Below are 19,577 nucleotides of genomic sequence, written 5' to 3'. Positions count from 1 at the left end.
GAGTAGCTTAATTTAAAACAGTGCAAATAAGTGTAGGCTGTCATTGTTAATAAGAATTTGTTCTTAACTGAGTGGCCTAGTTTAAGGTTGCATTTAAAAGATGTCAAATAAATGAAGTGCTAGCTACTGTACACAAAGCAAGGAGGCGCAAGCAGGAAAATGAGAAGATGTTAACGGGACAGAGGAAGACATGCATTGTGCAAGGAGCCAGTCTTGACTTGGGAGGACATCCTTGCACATGTATTTGATCATTTTTACATCAAAATGATTAAGTTGGTAATTTCACGATGGCAAAAGCAAACATTTTATGAGAAGTAAGGCACTGCGACATTTCCAAGCGGTCAAAACCATTTTGTTTCTGAGGATTTCTTGTCACGTCTGCTTGAAAATAACAGTAATTTCTCTCCGTTTTCTCTTTATGGACTACATGCTAGCCTCACCCTGTTCTGCTCTGCAACAACCAGCTGCTGCACTCTGGCTTCACAAACTAGAAGATGAAGATTCAAAATGGTTGCAGGTTCTTTACTCCTACTTGTCTGTTCTGTTGTTTGTTTGTCTAGGTTTAATGTTTCAATTAGATTTAAAAAAATAGTCAGTCCATTAACCAAAAAAAGGAAGTAGAATTTGAATATGCTGAATCATTTTCTCCTGTGTTCTACTTTGCCAATCAACAAAAGTTGTACTGTATCTAAGCAGGATAGTCAGTATGTTAACTATGCTCTAATAAATACTACAGTAGATGATGCCAATGATGTGCATTATGATGATGCTGGGCAGTGTGTCTTATGCGCATCAATGGTTTTGCATTGTTACCCTCTGGAAATGACAACGCTCAATGTCATCTTGTAAAAACAACATGGGTCACTCAGATTTGTAACCTTTTATTTTTTCTGGCATGTAAAGTACAAATAATTAAACAATTCCATGAAAAAGTCTTCAAGCGTCTTCAGCTGAAATCCCAGTAATAAATATCCTAAACTGAAAGGTTTATTTTCTTTGTTACATTTTGTCATTGTTCATTTGGTCATGTTTGGAAGTATGAGATTTTGATATCTTCCTACTGACATTGATACATTGATGCCAGTAGATCTGTTTTGATCATTTTCTCCTTTGATTTGTTCTACCATTCCAGGAAAATGTTGTAAGAAGAACGTCACTAAGTTACTCTTGTGTCCCCTCTTCTAAATAAATAGACACAAAATACAGTTGGTCGAGAAACAGAAGAACCACTGACCCCTTTCCTATAGGAGTAACCCCCCCCAACGATGCTTTCCTCCTGGCTGCTGTTGGAACTACTGTACATGAGATGTCATGTTGGAGTTTGGTACTATGGTCCTTCTAATAACTACAGTAGTTCTGTTCATCAGCAGTAGGAGGGAAAGCATGCTGAGTGCACATGGAGCCTCAGGCACTGCCTAAGGTCCAGGCTCTGCCCTGGAGCCTACACTAGGCCACACCCCAGGCCCAGCCCATGTCTTGACTGACACTCCCCAGGGTTCTCAGTGGCTGGAAAAACAAGACTGTGATTAGATTAAATAATCAAAAGGTTTTCATTTAACAAGACAAACAGAACACAGGCAGTAAAGGCATAACATCTAGCACACAGCATGTATGTTTATACACTTCAATTAGTTAAATATAGCAGTGCATTCTTTGACTATGGAGAACATTTCCAAATTGTACTTCTAAAGCTGTTTTTTAATCTATTTGTTCCCTTTTTAAGAAAAAATGTAACAATTTTGGCAAACTTAATCTTTTAAACTTGCAAATATAATGAAATAAACCATAAATATACACAAAACATACTTTATACGAGGCAATAATAATAAATAGTTTTTAAGTTAACAATAAGTTAAAACTACAAGCTTAAGTCGCCCAAATAATACAAGTTTGTTGGCGCTATCTTGAATTTTTTCTGTTTAAATTATTTATGTTGCAACAAAAGCTACCACAGACTTTTACAAACACAATTGAACACGTTTTGATTGAAATAAATTTCTAACTAAGTCTAAAATCTGCATACACTAAGAACTGCAACTAATTAAATAATGGAATGCAGAAAAAAAATACCCAATCAAAGCAACCAAATAAAATCTTGGACCCATGTGTGTCCTATATGGTAACGTCAACAACACAAATACGCTAAGTTAACATGTGAGTCTTGATATGTAAAAGAAAATCAAATTACAGGAAAAATTATATTCTAAAATCGACGTGGGCTAAAACTGATGATATATTAGACAGTATCCCTTTCAAGGTCTTTTCAATTAAATTGCTCTTTTTATTCACCCAATAATAATATGCGGTTAGTTTTAGCTTGCATGTTCAGAGCACTAATCCGGGGCTGGGATTGTGGACATTTCCAGAGCTCTCCATCGGTGCGTGTTTGATTCTCTTTAATGAATCAGTGCATTAACACTTAGATTTCTTTACATTTGATCCTTCCGCCTTTTCCCCACAAACCATTTCAGTGTGATGTTTAATTTCTTTTTCTTTTAAAAAATATATATATCTTTTTGTTCTCAGTCAATATAAAAACAAAGCACATTGCACTTACTGTTCCATAGGAAAGTTTTTTTGTCTTTTTAGATGATTATTTATTGTTGCTCAAACGGTGCAGTACATTTGTCTCCTGCCATTGTCCTTGGCTCTCTACCATACATAGGTGTAGGAAGAGAAGAGGGTCTCTGTATTGGCTGTGTAAGTTGGGACAGTTTGTTGTTGCTCTAGTCTAGGGAGTGGCCTAGGGCCTGTTGTTGGTCTAGGGAGTGGCCTAGGGCCTGTTGTTGGTCTAGGGAGTGGCCTAGGGCCTGTTGTTGGTCTAGGGTGTGGCCTAGGGCCTGTTGTTGGTCTAGGGTGTGGGGGAACTGGGCTGGAACTCTACCCCATATCACCAGTGGGACGGACTACTTCAACTGCAGCTCAACAACGTGGCCTATTTGCTGTTCTGCTCCCAAGATTCACATCTGGTCTCTTAAAGTGATGCTGTATCAGTCCTACTGTGCTACTTTCTCTTGAGTATGGGCACAACTAATTGAATGGGGAAGGGAGGTGTGGAGTTAGATTATGACAGGGTGTTAATGTATGACATTTCATGTTTGTTTTGGTTGGCACACCACCAATATACTACTGGGGCACAGTAAGAAATGGAATGGTCAGAGTTAGACAGAGGCTCAGGGTTCAACTGAAACAGTGCTGTCATACTCTGATTAATTGGATTCCTGTTGTGAGCGGATGGTGTGAGTATTACAGTATTGAGGTTCAAGAGACACTTGTGTGGAACTGTCGTGGTTTTTGCTGAAAGGTGAATTCTTTGTTTACATTGTTGTAGGTTTGTGGTAAGCACCTGTGCAAATGGGCTAAATTATATCTACTCAACAGATATGTTAACCAAAAGATATTAGTCCATTCTGATATAATTTGATATGAACAACATATATTTCTGCAAGCGCTATGGGGATTTAAAATGATAAGGGATCTTCGTGCAATAAATGATAATGGTTTATAGAAGAATTATCAGGGGAGCCGTTAGTAATAGTATAGACTGAATTATTTCTAATTGACACTCATATTCCAAATTCTTTGGCGAAATCTTCATTCAAATAAACCTAATCATCTTTGCATTGAAAGGACGCTTTATTGAGAATCTACTTCAAGCCTTCCTGTTTCGAACCAGCCCAAGGTGTCTGTGAGGACAAATCATTGGGCCTGACTGACTGTCTTTACTGCAGCCTGATTTAAGTGTCTCCTGTGAAAGCGATAACACTTCACTGTACAATCATTGAAGCAACACTGAATGTACGCAACTTCAGAGAAAGTGATATGTGTTTGTCTAGTTTACACTCAAAGATGGCAGTATTAGTAATGCAGATTTGTCTCTAACGTTTGATTCCTAATCAGTGAATTGGTTTGTGTTGATGTGTATTTGTTCTATTCCGATGTCCTTGTTTATGTTCTTTTTGTTTGCTATTTCAATAGTTTGTTTATAAGTTGTGGTTGAAAAAGTAAGGTTGTGTGAGAACTTTTCTTCATCGCCCCCTTCCCTCGACCCCCACCTATACACCGCATGCACGCGCTCATCCCTCTCTCAAAGATCAAAGGGCTTAAAATACAGCCATGCGGTGTCCCAGTTTTTCAGAGTTTTAAGAATCTGTAAAAATTCAGCACAAGGTCTTGTTCATTTTGTATGTATAAAAATAGATTTGTCTCTAAAGTAATCCTTTCAAAGAGATGGTTGTCCTCTTTGGCTAACACAGCGTTATTTAGAAAAGCAAAAATGTCTTGAACACACTTTACCTTATTTAATCTATTATATGCAGATGTCTTTATATTGTAATCCTATCTCTCCCCATGAAACGTCTTGTCAGATGTTTCTAACAGACAGTCACCAAGACTATTTTGTTGTTCTATTTTCATCAAGGGGTGTCATAAATTATTTCCATGGGTTTGTTGATATTTTTTAAATTCCAGCTAGGTGATAGTGCCGATCAGATGTTGCAAATCAACAAAAAATTATTTTTGAGTTTCCAATGTGAGATAAACAAACTTGTCACTGTTGGTTTCTACAGGCTTGGTTTCTTCTATTTTGACAGGGCAGGCAAGGTTATAATGAGAGTGAATAGAAACGGATTCTCAGGAGCTTCTATAAAGTGTCATATATGGGGTCTGAATGAAACTGAGGAGTGTTTAGTAAACTGAGGAATAGGCAAGAAGCTGTCTCACCCTCTAGGACTCAGTGAGGAGATATCACTGCTCAGTCATGACGGAATCTCAACCTAAGTCAAAACTACCGTCCTCTCGATCTGATCTGTGCATAATGGTGATGTTGAGCCTACGTAGCCAGGCCAATCATTTCCACTGAATTGTAAAAACCTTCTCATTCCCTTGGAGGGGTGTTATATCTGGTTGGGTGTTTTGGTAAAGTGGCTCTGTGATTTGGTGAAATGACTGCTCTAATCTCACGGTCCCTAGTCTCTCAGAGAATTGTACATGAACACTGTCTCCATGGGAACACTAGCTGGGATAATGTTCTACGTTGTTCACACAGACAGCTCTGCTTGTGGTGGAATCCATCCATTCTACTCTGAATAGAAGAACCAGAGTGAAAAAAAATAGATGTCAGTGATGTGTTGTTTCCCCCCTAACAGGGCTGATGTGTGACTGTGTTGTGTAGTGAGGGTGTAATTCTGGTGGCCTTCAGGCTGCTTGTCTTTGTGACCAGTATCTGTTCAGTCTGATAACCTAAATCGTATGGGATCTGTCCTTATTAGGGTAGAGAAACTGCCCTAAAGCTAGTCACAACCTACCTAATGTTGAGCCAGGAAACAGTAGTCAAAGTTTCTAGAAAATGCTTACATACTCGGCTATTATAACCACCTTAAATATTGAATATATAGTTATATTTTAATATATGTATATAAGAGAACACTGTTTTTAATTAATTTTCTTTGATCTAAAAAAAATCACTGATTCAAAATGCCCAAGTGTAAAAAAAAAAGTGACTACACTCTCTCCAGCAAGATAATGGGATAGTTCGTGGGGTAAGAGTTTGGGGTTTAAATTGCACATATTTGTAGTTCATTTTAGATTTTTGATCATTTTGTTTCAGCAGTTTTTGTCATTATTTGCCTGAATTCAATCAAAGCACTCAGCACACATTCTCTGTCACATTCGTTAGACTGTCTCCCTCATCGAGGCCTCTTACCCCCCACCCCCAGAGACCAACTACACAACGCACCCCCACTAATTCAATCCAGGCAAACGTAGGGAAGGACTAGCATGTTGTGTAAAGAGAAAAGAAAAACTCTACTAGTGTATTTGTTTGAAACTCTGACTTTGTGTATGTTTGAATGTGTAAATATGTCTAATAGTGTGTGCATGTCTGATAATGTGTGTATGTATGTGTATAGGGCTGTGTATGGGTGAGTGTGCATCAGAGAGAGAGAGACTCAGTCCAGGCCCATGTAGAGTGATAGTAACAGGGAGCTCAGTGGTGCTCCCTGCTGGCTGAAGGAGCTGGCGTCAGCTAGCAGCTCTCTCTCTCTCTCAGGCCTTGTGTTGCTTGCTGGTCTTGAAGGAGACCTGCAGCACGCGGTCTCCCAAGCGGTAGCCGTTGAGACTAGCGATGGCCATGGCTGCCTCGTCGTAGTTGGTCATGGTGACGAAGCCGAAGCCCTTACATTTGTTGGTGGTGAAGTCACGGATGACCTTGACGTTTGTGACGGCGCCGAAGGGCCCAAACAGCTGCCACAGGACGCTTTCGTCAGCCTCGGGCGACAGGTTGTAGACGAAGATGCACCAGCCGGCTCCGGTGGGCCCGGTCAGGTTGACTCCCGCCAGGCTGGTCATGCTGTCGATGGTGATGGGGGAGAACCTAGGAAGAAGAGAGGGAGAACTACATTGGGTGTCATTCTGAAGTTCCACACAGCAATCATCTCTCTATATACTGGCCATGTTTCTAGCTATGATATGTGCTGAAGGCTTGGTAGTCGGAGGGGCATGGAGTCTTGTCTGGTGACCCAATCGATCTCCATCCCCACTTTTTCTGCAGTGAGTAGATAGATAAATATATGTGTGGGCAGGGTACCACAGTGGTTCCAGACTACCTGCTTCCACACAAAACAGCACACTGCTTCTATGACACACAAACTCCCACACTCTGCATATTTTAGTCATATTCTCTGCTGACCAAAGCCTCTGCGAAGATTAGACACAGAAATCACAATGTTTAACGGAAATCACAATATTGAACAAAACACAGAAACCTAGAGAGGGATGAAAGCAAATTCAAATCAAATCATAGGAAAATTGGAGCAAACAGAAGAAGACGCAAACTCAATCTGGTATGTCCATGCTGGCGGAATAAAGGGGACGTTAAAGCAAAACCGAAACTGATAATGTTAGTTCCTAAAGAAATACACACACATCAGATCCATTACGTAATCAAACCAAAAGATTATAAACAAAGCCATGCCAGAATACCCTGCTTGTTAGACAACCCTAGACACTGCATATTTAGATGTGTTATACTGTCTGGACTGGTTGTTACATAACTTCTCAGTTTAATGGGCAGTGTGAATAGGGAATTAGGGAATATTTTCATAATCTGTCATTTCAAGGTGAAGGCAGCAGGTGGTATTCCAGTCACTTTGTTTGAGGTTTGTTCTTAGGCATGGATGTTTTTTTTTTGTATCTTTTTTTATTTGACAAAGTACACCTTTGGCATTTACCTCTTGACTCCGTAGCTGGCGTTTAGTAAATTGTCGAGTCTGCAACGCAAGAGGGAGAAATGAAGGGGGTGGAGACATTAGTGGTGAGGTCTGAGAGGAGGAAGGCCTTTTAACATGCTGCTCCTGCTCCTCTGCCAGCTGGCCTCCAGAGGGCGCCCTTCACTGTACTGTAGAGGAGCCGTCTGTCTATCCCAACAGCAACCCATCACAGAGCTCACGTCCTAGCCTTGGCGAACCACAACAACGCACTATGCAAATCAGTTTGTTAGTGTGTGTGTGTGTGTGTGTGTTGGAGATCTGCATTATCTGATTCATTTAAATGTAATTTCGTCATCTTGTTTAGTAGATACTATGTTATTTGACTGGTTTGGAGCACTTTGCTTTGTTTTCATTTGATTTGTGCTTTGATACATTGGGGGTCTCTTACATTGGTTTTGTGCTGTTATTTGGATCTGGTCCCTTTCCAAATGGAGGGATGAGGCTGCAGTTTAAAAGAAAGTCAAGAAAAAAGAGGGAGAGAAAGAGAGGAAGATAGGATGAGCGAGCGCCGTAGTGCTCGTTCCAGCAGGGCAGGTGTGTCGGGTCAGATGACAGACAGGTCAGAGCAGGGATTGGGTGGTGGTGGGGGCAGTACCTGAAGCGCTGAGTCTGGTGGTGCAGAGGGCCAGTGTAGCGGCGTGCAGCGGTCTGGTACAGCTGGGTGAGCAGGGCCTGGCCCGTCTTCTGGCTAGGGTTGTTGGCGAACTTCACCGTGATGGGTTCGGCTGCGCCCAGGGGCTTCTGGCCATTCAGGCCCTTGATGGCCTCTTCCGCCTCGTTCCGCTTGTCAAACCGGATGAAGCCCACTCCTCGCGATATACCTGCTCCGGGGTCAGAAAGCAAGCTAATGTTAGCACCTGAGGGGTGAGTCATGACTCTGACTTGGTCCAATGAGATGGGAAAGGTTAGAGTAGGGTTACAGTTGGTTAGGGGGAGGTAAGTTAGAGTAGGTAAGGATAAGTCCATGGTAGGTCAGGGGTATGTTAGAGTAGAATTAGGGTAGGTCAGGGGTACGTTAGACTAGAGTTAGGGTAGGTCAGGGGTACGTTAGACTAGAGTTAGGGTAGGTCAGGGGTACATTTGACTAGAGTTAGGGTAGGTCAGGGGTACATTAGAGTTAGGGTAGGTCAGGGGTACGTTACACTAGAGTTAGGGTAGGTCAGGGATACGTTAGACTAGAGTTATGGTAGGTCAGGGGTACGTTAGAGTAGAGTTAGGGTAGGTCAGGGGTACATTACACTAGAGTTAGGGTAGGTCAGGGATACATTAGAGTAGAGTTATGGTAGGTCAGGGGTATGTTAGACTAGAGTTATGGTAGGACAGGGGTACGTTAGACTAGAGTTAGGGTAGGTCAGGGGTACGTTAGACTAGAGTTAGGGTAGGTCAGGGGTATGTTAGGGGTATGTTAGACTAGAGTTAGGGTAGGTCAGGGGTATGTTAGAGTAGAGTTAGGGTAGGTCAGGGGTATGTTAGAGTAGAGTTAGGGTAGGTCAGGGGTATGTTAGAGTAGAGTTATGGTAGGACAGGGGTACGTTAGACTAGAGTTAGGGTAGGTCAGGGGTATGTTAGACTAGAGTTAGGGTAGGTCAGGGGTATGTTAGACTAGAGTTAGGGTAGGTCAGGGGTATGTTAGACTAGAGTTATGGTAGGACAGGGGTACGTTAGACTAGAGTTAGGGTAGGTCAGGGGTACGTTAGACTAGAGTTAGGGTAGGTCAGGGGTATGTTAGGGGTATGTTAGACTAGAGTTAGGGTGGTTCAGGGGTATGTTAGAGTAGAGTTAGGGTAGGTCAGGGGTACGTTAGATTCGAGTTAGGGTAGGTCAGGGGTACATTAGAGTAGAGTTAGGGTAGGTCAGGGGTACGTTAGACTAGAGTTAGGGTAGGTCAGGGGTAGGTTAGACTAGAGTTAGGGTAGGTCAGGGGTATGTTAGACTAGAGTTATGGTAGGTCAGGGGTATGTTAGAGTAGGTCAGGGGTACGTTAGAATAGGCTAATTGTAGGTTAGAATCAGTTGTGCCAGAAGTGAGTTAAGGCTGTACCTGTAACCTGGTCCACCAGGATGCGGGAGGTGATGATGCGTCCGTACTGGGAGAACAGCTGCTCCATGTCCTTCTGGGTCATGGTCTTAGGCAGACCGCTCACATACAGGTTGGCATCACGGATAGATGCTGAACTGGGACGGGCGTACGATACCTACAGCACATCAAAGAAACACACATTTTAATACTGATATCAAATCAAAGGTTTCCCATATTGTTATTGTACATAAAACCATATAGTCATTTTTTTATTTTCCCAGGTAAGTTGAGTGAGAACACATTCTCATTTACAGCAACAACCTAGGGGAATAGATGAATGATCCAATTTTAAACTGGGGATGATTATAGGTGACATTATGAGAGCCAGATTACCAGGGTTAACACCCCTACTCTTACAATAAGTGCCATGGGATCTTTTAGTGACCACAGAGAGTCAGGACACCCGTTTAACATCCCATCCAAAAGACAGCACTTTACACAGGGCAATGTCCCTAGTCACTGCCTTGGGGAATTGGGATATTTTTTTTAGACCAGGGGAAAGAGTGCCTCCTACTGGCCATCTAACACCACTTCAAGCAGCATCTGGTCTCTCATCTAGGGACTGACCAGGACCAACCCTGCTTAGCTTCAGCAACAAGCCAGCAGTGGGATGCAGGGTGGTATGCTGCTGGCCTTGTAGCCGTGCATGAATATTCATTTTACTCGTCTTTTTTTGTCAACGTGTGTGACTGTTTTTTGGAACGCTTTGTGACTGATTGTGTCCACCGTTGTGCAAAGTTAACATTAGTATTCTATGGTGAGACTATAGTGTGACTTAGATTGATTATGAAAATGTCTACACATTCATGCGTTGGCGTGTATGAAAGCCAGTGAGAGAGTATGATAGATAGTGAGAGTCAGTGCATGGTTGTGAGTGGTCTGCCTGTTTGTTTCGGATGGAGGGAGAGGGAGCGAGTGTTGCCAGAGATAAGCTGATCTCCCCTCCATGTCCTGCCTCTTTCCTTTGTTTCCAGCCTCGAGGGAGAACAGCTCCACTGGCAACCAGCAAACAATATAAATAGATCACAAGACAGCATCCCCGACTATCAATCAACTCACTAAAACATTCACTCCTTATTATATAAACACATACTTGCATATACAAGTACAGTATAACTTGAATGAATGTGTTTTAGATATAAATATGGGACATTTCTAGTGACCGTGAACATTTAGATTGACATGTCCAGACAATATCGAGTATTAGCATGCCTCGCATAACACATAGCCAATGGATGTATTCGACCCATTGAGTGTAGAGAGTCAAGTTTTCCTCATTGTAAATGGTGCAGTGAGTGTGCAGGACTCCAGTATTGTGTACAGTGCGCGTGGACAGGGTGTGTGATGCAGTGATTGGGGGTGCTAGAGAAAGGGAGAGGGGTAGCGGAGGCTTCCCTATAATTAACCCTCTCCCTTTCTCTCCCACAGTACAGATGGTGCCTGCAGCCCATATGGCCCCTAATCCTGCCATTGGCATTCTGCTCCCCAAGCTACTCCCTACCCTTTACTCCTCCTGCCCCCTCCCGCCATCTCACAATGCTTTGGTGGAAATATGACATTTGCTTGGTCATTGTTTTATGGCTGTATAATATTAATTGATTTTCAAAATAGCCCTCCTGATAATATAAATATATATATTTTAACAATTGTAATAACAACATTAACAACAATATCAATAACAACCACAAAATGTATACATTTTCTGGCATTTATATCGGTCCAATTATTTTAATATCATATTACTAACAGTAGTAATAATGTTATTATTGCCCCCTAAATACAATATATGTGTATTTGTACAGTAACGTAACTGAAATAATGATTAACAATATGATTGCCACCTGTCTGTATAACTCCAACAGCCCAACCCAGCTCCTGATGCTGTTGACTCTCTCTGCCCCAGTCTTTCAGAAGTCTGATTTGAACTAAGCCTGCGCTTTATCCCAATCTATGATTTACTTTGATCAGGTGGGAGGAGGGGGGCCGGAGGGACGGATGGAGTAGTGTTTAATCTGCCCCCCTCACCTCCTCCCCCTCCCACTCCTCCCCCCCATCCATTTTGGGGACAAAGAAGCCCCCTAATTAGGCCAAATTGGAGGCAGATGGGGGAGCCTGAACTGACCCCCGTGCCCCACAGTGAGACTCCCTGATTACATTTCCATCACAATCACCTCTGCATGCTGCTAGCCCCTTGCTTTCTGACCTCCACTCTCCCCCTCTCCACTCTCCCTCTCTCATTTCTTGTTCTGCTCACTTCCTTTGTTCCTGCGACCCCTCCTGTTTTTTCCTCCTTCCCCTCTTGTCACGTCTGCCTCTCTCTGCCTCTCTCGCCACCTCCCTTTCTTTGAGTTGCTCCCTGCCTTTCTCCTGGTCTTCCGCAGCGTATTGAAGCAGTGAAGATGGAGAGTGGCGCAGGTTGAAAAGCAGGAAGGACAGGTGCCTTACCTTAATTGTTTTGGTCTGCAGTTTGAGACCGTTGAGAGTGTTGATGGCCTTGTCTGCGTCATTGGGATCCACATAGTTTACGAACCCATAGCCCAAACTCTGGCCTAAATCGTTGAAAACAGATATCGATAATGGTCCTTTAGAAACTGCTTTTGCACCAAAATAACTGTACCAACAGGTACATATGCTGTATGAGATTATTTGTTATCCTCCAACTAGAAATAGGTTTGGTTTGTCTGTCTATTCATCAACTGTACCTGCTGAAGCATCATGAATACCTGTAATCTTGTCTCGGACCAGTTTGCAGGATTCAATCTCTCCAATGCTACCGAACAGGCTCTTGAATTCCTCCTGGGTCATGTTCTGAGGCAGGTAGTTGACAATTAGGTTGGTCTTGCTGTCATCTGTGGCACCGTTGGTGCTGATGACTGGCCCGTTAGGCAGGCTGGTTCCGCTCGGACCGTTGGACACCTGGGTTTCCATGGTGCTGATTATCTGCTGAGGAAAAGGAAGAATATAGAACCCTGTGTACAAATAATATACATCCGCAGTAATAACACACAGTAGAGTAATGGTGGGCTGTTGTTAGTAGGCCTTTAATATAGGCTCATTGAATGAATGTCCGCTCTGTCATTGTCAGCTATGGAAGAGGTCAGACATCAGCTGAGGGGGTGGAAGGATGCGAGGCAGGGATAGCAGTCGGCTACACACAGACCCCTCTCTACCCCCCCCCCCCCCGCTCTTTCTCTCTCTCGCTGCCTCTGGCCCTGCAGATGTCACAGTCCTTTTTCCCCGTTTCCTCCTCCCATCCCCCAGCCTCCATCCATCCATCCAGCCACAGGGTCAAACAGCATTACATCATTACAGGGTCCTAAGTATTGGTGGTGGTGGTGGGGCAGTGGGCGTTGGGACGGGGAGGTTGACATGGCAGACAAAAGAGAAAGTGACATTGTCTAATCTGCTCAGGCCTAACGTCTCTGAAGGCTGTCATGTAGCCACATGGAACGTTTCAACCCCAAAAATACATTCTGGCTTTTAGTGTGCTCACCTTCTTTTGTAAGTGCGTGTTTTGTGACTCCGACTCAATCTTGTTTGTGCGAGTGGATGGAGTGAGTGAGTGTGTATTTGTGCCCACTAGAGGTGTGTTGGTGTCATTGTGTGTTGCTCTGGAGTACACCATGTTGCTTCATTTGACCCACAGGGGATTGTCTTCATGGAACAGCTGTGTGTGCAGGTCAGAAACTAAACTTCCCGCTATCTCTCCTTTTCTCTCCCTCTCTCCCTGCTCCATGTATTCCATTCGTCCGCTCCTCCTTTTCACCATTCTGTCTCGAATATAACTGTCTTTTGACATACTGTGTAAACAAGCTAGTACAAATATGTCCTCCCTGTACTACTGGCCTCCTGGGCTCAACCCAAACTGATACAAATATTTTGGCTCCCTGTTCCATTTCCTGGTATAGTGTACCTGGAAAGTGTGGTTTAAATAAGTACCATTATTCAAGCTGGTATCTGTGAGCCTGGCTGGCATGGTGACTGCAGGTCTCTGACTGGTGGGTGTTATAAGGCGTCTACCGCCAAAGCTCCAGTAGGTCTCACAGTGTAGCCTAAGCTTTTAGAATTATTTGAGGAAGGTACAATATTACCAGCAGCTTTACTACTGTTTGTCTGTTGTTTTGGTTATATCATTTTCCCTTTTGCGTGGCAGGGTTTACTTTTGATGTTTATCCATTCAACTTAATGGAGGAGACTGAGTAGTGTTCCTTTTCCCCTGCTATGGACATATTACTCTAAAAGCATTCATTGCTTTGATGATATTCCCCAAGCCCTGTTGTAGCTCTTAGTGTCCCCCATCTTGTTTCCCCCCTCCGTGCTCATGCCTCTCTCTGTCTCGCTCTCTCTCTGTCTCTCTCTCTCCTCCTTCTAACCTGATTTCTGCCTTGAGCTGTACTTTGAACCATGTTGCCCAGGTAACAGCGGCTTCAAGACTGTCGCTAATGGCTGGCTGACTTTTGGTTGTGTGTGTGTGTGTGTGCGTGTGCGTGGACAGAAAGATAGAGGCAGAGAGAACGAAATAATCCATCTCTGTTGGGCAGATATTGTTTTTCTCCATGTATTAATATTCGATGGCTTTGTGGAAGCAGAGAATATATTTAAGTCAAATTGACATTGACAGGGAGAGAACATCAGAGGGAGAGGAAGCGGGAGAAGGAAAGGGAAAGGGAGTGAATTATGACAGCCTAAAAATAAAACACTGCAAACACACATAGCTAAGCAGCACATGAGAGCTGCTGCAAAGTAGACTAGCCATCCATCATACAATACACATGTTATGGGCTTCTTTGGTCTCGACTAGAGCGGTATGATCTGCTGATCTAGGGACTGCACTGGAACAGAACATGGACAGAAGGTTCTACAATACCCAGTTAAAAGATCATCCTTCATGCATAATGGGAAAGAACAAATAGTCCACATGGGTATGATAAATAGATTCATAAAATGCATCCATCTAATATGTGTCACCATGTAACACACACACTCCGAAACTAATAGAAATATGAATATTTTCTGAATTTACCACAGAACGGACCAAATATTACAGCCCTTTGCAAAAAGACTCTAAATCCCAGCAAATTTGACTTGTCAACTAAAATAGACCTCAGTGTGGCAGTCCAGGCATCCACAGTGACAAGTTCTAAAGTTATATAATTCCCAGGCTCAGACTGGCCACAGAGACACAGAGGGAGAGACTGGCTGACACAAGCAACATCTAACATCACCCTGAGATCTCCATGCCAACAAGCAGGAGGATGACAAAAACAGAATAGAGTGCTTTTAGGATGCTACAAATAGAACAAGTCGTAATTTTCATCAGAACATGTTAGCCTTTACAAAGAAATTAGTGGAAAATATCAACTACATCCATAACAATATCCAAGTACTGATATGGCAAGGATGTAGGCAATTACCCATCAGGTCATAGATAAAGGCCCAACCAGCCCACCTCTGATAGGCTAATTCTGTTAATGAATTCTGTTGCTAATTATGATGAATGACAACAAAGAGAGTAACCACACACAAACACATTAAACACACCACCCCCAACACTTTCAGATTTCTGCTGTTGGTTGGGCCAGCTCTTCTTCTCCTTGTCCCGGCACTAGATGTGCCTTTCTTTTTCTATTTCTGGGACCTGAGAGATCTCCCTTAATATTTAATGGACTGCATCATCAGCATCGCCTACACATGGACCCAGACTCGCACGCAAACAAGAGCCCAGAGCCCTACCTCCTCTCCTCTCTCTGCCTGCCGAGTGGAGTGAGCACAGCACACAGACCACCTACACTTGACAATGCTCAATTACAAAACACAGCAACATTACATGACCCAAATGTATATACAGATACTGGCAGCGTTGTCTTCTTCAAATTGTCTTTCTCCTTGTCTATATACGTGGCTGCTGTTGCTTTCCTACAAATGGAAGATGAAGACCTGTCCTAAGAGGAAAAGCAGCAGTCTGCCACATACAGTATTCAGGCCAGCTTTTGTCATGTCCCGATAAAGGTCAAAGCATATGATGTGATTACCCTTTACGGAAATCACTGTAATTGTATCAGCCAGAAGACTGCATTCAGATGGAACTGAGATTCTCATGCTAGGCCTCATTGTTCCTAAGTGTACTAATGGGAATCAAACACAGGTCCATACATTGGAGTCAAGACTGCTCTCTACATTCTAAAAAGGGACTTGTCAAAAAGGTTATTTCCTGTTGGCAACAGCACCATCAGAAAAGAATAGGTTCTGAATATTTCATGTTATTTAGGAGTTGTTGGGTTCTCTTTTTCATCAGTAAAACCCTATTGCAGACACCGTTGTACCACAATACCACCCGCCTAAAATGGTAGTGCATTAAGTCTCATTTGAGTAACTTGAAAAATACATTTGAAAATCTAATTTCATGGAACCACCAAAGACAGGGGATTCACTAAACTACGGTTTAGCTCAAGAGAAAGGCCTCGATTTTCAATGCTTTTTTTCCCCTCTTTCTCATCCTGGTTTTTAAAATATACATCAATCATTCTTTTGGAAGGACTGAATCGCAAGTGGATTCTAGGCTGGGGTTGTAAATGGGCCTTCTAAATAACACAGATTACAGGATTATCCTAAACAAAAGGCATTAGCCACACTCTCTACAGCTTAAAGGGATCATCATGGTGACAGCTGTAAAATAACAGGACAACACAAGTCACAGCCCAACACTCACAACCTTAGCCTTCATACAGTCACTAACTAATGCTCTGCACTAACACTCATTTTTAATAGGTCTATATATATATATCGTTTTCTTTCAGTGTTATATTAGGAAAAATGTGATATTTTAAAATCATTTCCCCGTTTGTCAATGCATTTTATGACACAGACATAAGCCATGTTGCAAATTCCCTGTGAGTGTGTTTGTGTGTGTAGCTTTCGTTGAAAAAGGGGCGCTATCCAGAGTGCTGAAGTAGGGAGTGGCTTTCAGGCGATTCCGTTTGAGACCAGAATGCATTGTCCAAACCATCGAGCCTTTTCTGTGACATTTCAAAATGCTTCATTCGCTTCTTTTCACGCATTTAAAAATGTTCGCATTTATATTACACAACATCGTCTACCCCTTCCCCTTATTTTGTGAAAACAAGACATGTGCGCTCTGTAGGAATTCACAAACCCTAGCGCCTTTTTGCTGAATAAAGGTATTGAAACAACCAAACAAAAGAGCCACCCGTTCCTCCTCTTCTCGCGCACAGAGACTATGGCAGCTCTATGAATATTAATGTAAACAGTAGCGCTTTGTGTCATGGCCAGGGGCTGCAGGACGCTCCGGGAACAATGAACGCCACAATTGCCAACATCATTTCTCTCCAGTAAGTCAATCATACGCCTAATAATAATAATAATAACAATAATAATGTACAACATATATTTTTAGGACATATTAAGAGGGAAAAATCCAATTCGGCCTACAAAATGATCTTCGCTCAGTTTAGTAGATATTTTCTTTGTTGCTGTATTATTTCCACGACCATGGCTGTCAATTACTTCAATTTACGGGGACAGTAGTAGGCTTGGTTATACCATGCATGACTTTCGTGACAACATGGCAATTGAGGTCTCTTATTCTTATGTAGGCCTACGAGTCTATTTCAGTACCCTATCTTGAAGTAAATCTAGAGTATTTCAAAATAAATCAAAATCTATTTAGGCTAAACCTGATTTTGCCCTCCAGTCATACTCCATTGTTGGATTTATTTTCTAGACGAAATCATTTGACAATACATGTAAATACAGGATACATCTTATATTATAAACTCATAGCGTCAGTTCTATTTAGGCTCGTTTACACTTGGTGGCCTCTGCTGTCCTTGTCCTTGAATCGCGGAAGTGCCCCGGGAAGGTTATCTGACTCAACTGTTTTATTTGCTTGGCACTGCGGTACAGGCAATGCTCACGGAGGACTGCGGAACATGTGGACAGGAGCTATAGGCCTACGTGCATGACGCTGACTGGGCTCTGGGCCTGCCTGTTAGCCCAGCTACACGGGCAAACACTGATGAAATAGAAATAGGCTACTATTCAATAAGGACAGCTGAAACATACCGAGGCTATAGGTCTAGGTAATTATCAAGTGGACTATCGATTGAAATAATTGCATTATTATGATCTCAAAGATTTAGGACTTGCAAAATAAGTCTACTCTTCAGTTTATAAACATGGTCGTGCTCGTGCTCGTGCTATATTATGTAGGCTACTAGATTTTATTTTGGGCCTACACGAACATCGCAGTAGGCTACCAAGTCCCATGGAATGGTCATTCGATAATTTATGTTGGCCTATAATGCGTATAATTTCTAAATGGCCGTATTTGTGTTTTTGGTTGCAACAAATTATTATATCCCTTTGGATATTGTAGCAGCCTATTGTTTAAATAGAAAATGTGGTTCTACCTGCACCTGTCATTAAAATCTGTAAATTAAGTCGATAGAACATAGGCACAAAGCCTACCTGATAAATATATAGCATTTTATATAAAGCATAAATATAGAGCATAAAAAGTAGTTATTTAATCACATTTGATATATTTAGCTTGCTCCTTGCACGCCGGATTTACTAAACCATGAGAACAACACAACGGTAAATCATTCCACCTGCTGACAGGAATAAATTGGAGGCAGCGTCATTAAATCAAGAGGATGTTTGGAGTTGAAAGCTTTGAGACCAATAGCCAGCGCGTGCCATCATTACGCGCTCGAGTCCAGCAGAGGCACGCCCAATTCGGCCGTCGGCTATGAAGCTAGGCTAATTTAACGCTGCTAAGGCTACATAAACACTTTAACAGGCGTGATTCAAATGGGCGCTAGTTTAAAAAAAAAAGTGTTATGATGGATGGGTAAAAATGGGCTCGTAAAAAAAGAAAACGCTAGTCGCCATCCCTCGTTTCGCGGCCTCTGAAATTTCCATCCCATTTACTCCGTTGCATCGCAACAAGAACCCTTAGGAATTTTGACTTGCCTGATTCAATCCAAACCAATGTATCCGTAACCCCCCCTCCCCCTCACTGAGTGACTCGACCCTTTTCTTTGCCTTGCTCTCGATGGGCCCTCAGCCTCCGAGGCATCATGTTTTGTCTCAGAAATCCGTCTCAAGCATCCATGTGCTGTGCCAGGCAGGGCAGGCGGAGAAAGACATTCCTCCCCCCACCACTCTCTACGCCGCTCAGCAGCAGCAGCCGCACGCGGCCTCAGCACCCTCTGCCCCCTACGCCCTTATCGAAAAATGTGTATACAAATAATGCAGCCATGGATTTTGATATAGCCTAGTGGGCCTATGATAAGCAAATATATCGTCCTCTATAAAATGGCAAAATAAAGCATTTTGCTCTCCAGCGTCGAAGATGCAGGCAGGGATGGAGCCTCGCGCAGGCAGCCGTGGCGCATCGCTCAGCATGACATTACTAATTGCCAGCATCGATCGTTAATCTTGTCAAGACAATATCCCATAACCGCGTGAGCAGTAGTATAAGCCTATTTAGGCCACTATAGCTTACAAATATTGTGTGTAATACATGTGTGTTTGTTTATACCAGTATTATAGCTAGCTAGCCTATCAAAGATACCATATTGTATCATATTCAATATGTGTATATATACATAGGGCTATATGCATTCATGTATATATGTTCGTGTACAATACAATCAAGTGGAAAACAAAGGGTCTGCACTCCAGAATGTAGCCTATGCAATGCATGCTGCTGCTACAACATCCACCATCCTTGCAAATAGAAGATAAAAATGAGGCATATACGTACAGTAACCATTCTTGACATACAATGAGAGTGATCTAGGTCCTTCTTCGTTTTGCAGGTCTTCAAGCCGTAGGTTGAGTCAATACTATGATCTGTGGTCTTTATATTAGCTGGCCTGTGTATTTACTGTGGAGAGGCTGTGTCCAAATCCAAAAAGAAAAAAAAAGAAAAAAGGAAAAAAGACAATGTTCACCAGGGGAATCTCAGCCCTTGGAGATTGGTAGGTGTCCTCTGTAGGGTGAAAATGAGGAGAAAGGGGTTTTCTTCAGGATGATGATGAGGGAGAGCTTTCTCTCCGAGTGGCGTGGGCGACAGTTCAGAAAAAAGAGAAGCAGTGATCCCCAGCAGGGTGTGTCCAGGGGAGGGTGTTGTGGTTCGGCTATGTTCTGTGTGTAATATTCCCAGCTCCTCTTGCAGTCTCCTTCTGTGCCTCTGCTGCAATG

At 42.7% G+C, this 19,577-nt stretch overlaps 2 protein-coding genes across 8 annotated transcripts in view; one reads left to right on the top strand and one right to left on the bottom strand.

The window, feature by feature from the left end:
• Positions 1-984, top strand: part of LOC115104235 (glucosidase 2 subunit beta-like) — a 9,458-nt gene extending 8,474 nt beyond the window's left edge. For 3 of the 4 annotated variants that reach the window (XM_029625547.2, XM_029625544.2, XM_029625545.2), the window contains exon 18: positions 435-984. The gene's annotated coding sequence lies outside the window, so the exon portion shown is untranslated. Of the gene's footprint in view, positions 1-422 lie in introns of all 4 variants that reach the window. The other variant, XM_029625546.2, reaches the window with a different exon arrangement.
• LOC115104236 (ELAV-like protein 3) lies at positions 866-19,577 on the bottom strand. Of its 4 annotated transcripts, none has more exons than XM_029625549.2 (8): positions 19,138-19,577; positions 12,050-12,287; positions 11,793-11,896; positions 9,309-9,462; positions 7,864-8,092; positions 7,657-7,710; positions 7,230-7,268; positions 866-6,394 (listed from the first exon to the last, which is right to left on the bottom strand). In XM_029625549.2, the coding sequence occupies exons 1-8, from the start codon at positions 19,153-19,155 to the stop codon at positions 6,046-6,048; spliced, it is 1,185 nt and encodes a 394-aa protein (XP_029481409.1). In that variant the 5' UTR covers positions 19,156-19,577; the 3' UTR covers positions 866-6,045. The 4 variants fall into 4 exon arrangements, with proteins under 4 accessions (XP_029481409.1, XP_064862568.1, XP_029481413.1 ...); XM_065006496.1 differs by having other exon boundaries at positions 866-6,373; XM_029625553.2 differs by having other exon boundaries at positions 12,071-12,287.

Source organism: Oncorhynchus nerka, linkage group LG21, assembly GCF_034236695.1.
Source record: "Oncorhynchus nerka isolate Pitt River linkage group LG21, Oner_Uvic_2.0, whole genome shotgun sequence".
Taxonomy (NCBI): Eukaryota; Metazoa; Chordata; class Actinopteri; order Salmoniformes; family Salmonidae; genus Oncorhynchus; species Oncorhynchus nerka.
This window is presented reverse-complemented; position numbering and strand designations above follow the sequence as displayed.